Raw genomic sequence first — 1,528 nt, forward strand, 5'->3', positions numbered from 1 at the left:
CCGACTTTGCCGTTTTCTTAGCGATTCGGTCCGACACACGACCCCTCTCGCGCCATCATGGTGGCCTACTGGCGACAGGCTGGACTCAGCTACATTCGCTACTCCCAGATCTGTGCAAAGGCAGTGAGGGATGCCCTGAAGACGGAATTCAGAGCAAATGCAGAGAAGACTGCTGGCAGCAGCATCAAAATTGTGAAAGTGAGAAAAGAATAACCAGCCCTGGCTAGAGCGTGAAATGCTCCATTTTCACCCTGAAGATGTGTGGGCACGTGGTAAGGCAGATTATAATCCATGTCACTTTATGAGGGGAAAAAGTACCTATCTTAATAAATTAATGATGCCAATAAATTGATGCATGGTTCACTGTTAAAAAAAAAAAATAGTCATTTACAATAGTTTTTCATTATCATTCACGATCAGAAATAGCCCAAGCTTTTCTAATACAATTGATGCTCACTTACATTCATTCAGTGGCTAGTAAACTTACTATGTGAAAGGCTCTGAGCTAGTTGCTGCAAGGTAGAAATTTATTGTCTAGCTGAAGAGATAAAGTAACTATACACATGTGATCAAAATAACAGTAAAAGGCAGTGTGTGACCAATGGCAAATTGTGTGTGTGTGTGTGTGTGTGTGTGTGTGTGTAACATATAGACACACATATAGAAGCTAGAGGGTTCAAACATATAGTATACATACACAGGGAGTACAGCTGCAGGCCAGATTGTGTGCACTTTGGTGCCCAGAGTTTGATCTGGGCCTGGAAGGATAGGTAAGACTTGAAAAGACAAGGGAGAGCTCATTCCAGATGGGGCTAGAGTGGGGAGGGAGAGGGGAGAAGTGTTTTCTCTGCTTGTGTGGGAGCAGATGATGAGGGCCTATCCCAAGGGCTACCCATAGGGCCAGGAAGATGGCTCAGTGGAATAAGTGCATCCCTGACAAGCACAAGGGTCTGAGTTCAATCCTTGGTTTTACACACACACACACACACACACACACACACACACACACACACAATGACCAAGTGCTACCCATAGACACTAAGATGCAAGGAAGATGGAAGACCCACCAAAAAGGTTGGGAAAGCCCCAGAATGAGATGTGACTTTAATATTTTGATCCTGCGACTGGGGAGATGGTGGTGGTAACAGTTTGGATGTCAGCAAGATGAGCTGTTTTCAGGTGTGGGTACCTCAGGATGTCCTGATCTGGGGTGGCACCAGTGCATCTAAGTGGAAACCAGTGGACTTGATTTTGGGAACTGTGGTTCTGATCTTCAGAGGAAAATCAAGGCTAAACATAGATTTTTGGTGGTGTGTTGGAAGTGTAAGAATAGAAAAAAATCTTCAAAAGAAAAGTTCGTAAGAAAAAGATAAAATAAAAACAAATTGGGCTGGTGAGATGGCTCAGTGGTCTAAAGCACCTACTTAGAACAAGCTAAGCCAAGCAAAGCACAGGGACCGCGGTTCAATCCCCCAGCACCACATGCCAGCCCGCCTGCCCCCTGGTGGGCTGAGCTGGCCACACACAA

The 1,528-nt window shown here is 45.2% G+C and overlaps 2 protein-coding genes across 2 annotated transcripts in view; both read left to right on the top strand.

The window, feature by feature from the left end:
- Dnajc27 (DnaJ heat shock protein family (Hsp40) member C27) overlaps nucleotides 1-1,528 on the top strand; it is a 45,352-nt gene that overhangs the window by 9,281 nt on the left and 34,543 nt on the right. The window lies entirely within an intron of this gene.
- LOC101583460 (ATP synthase subunit epsilon, mitochondrial) lies at nucleotides 9-256 on the top strand. The gene has a single exon (XM_004627446.2). The coding sequence runs from the start codon at nucleotides 58-60 to the stop codon at nucleotides 211-213; it is 156 nt and encodes a 51-aa protein (XP_004627503.1). The 5' UTR covers nucleotides 9-57; the 3' UTR covers nucleotides 214-256.

This window comes from Octodon degus, unplaced genomic scaffold, assembly GCF_000260255.1.
Source record: "Octodon degus isolate 3935 unplaced genomic scaffold, OctDeg1.0 scaffold00019, whole genome shotgun sequence".
Taxonomy (NCBI): Eukaryota; Metazoa; Chordata; class Mammalia; order Rodentia; family Octodontidae; genus Octodon; species Octodon degus.

Excerpts from the sequence above, each read along its gene's own strand:
- LOC101583460 (XM_004627446.2), top strand. The coding sequence starts at position 58 with ATGGTGGCCTACTGGCGACAGGCTGGACTCAGCTACATTCGCTACTCC.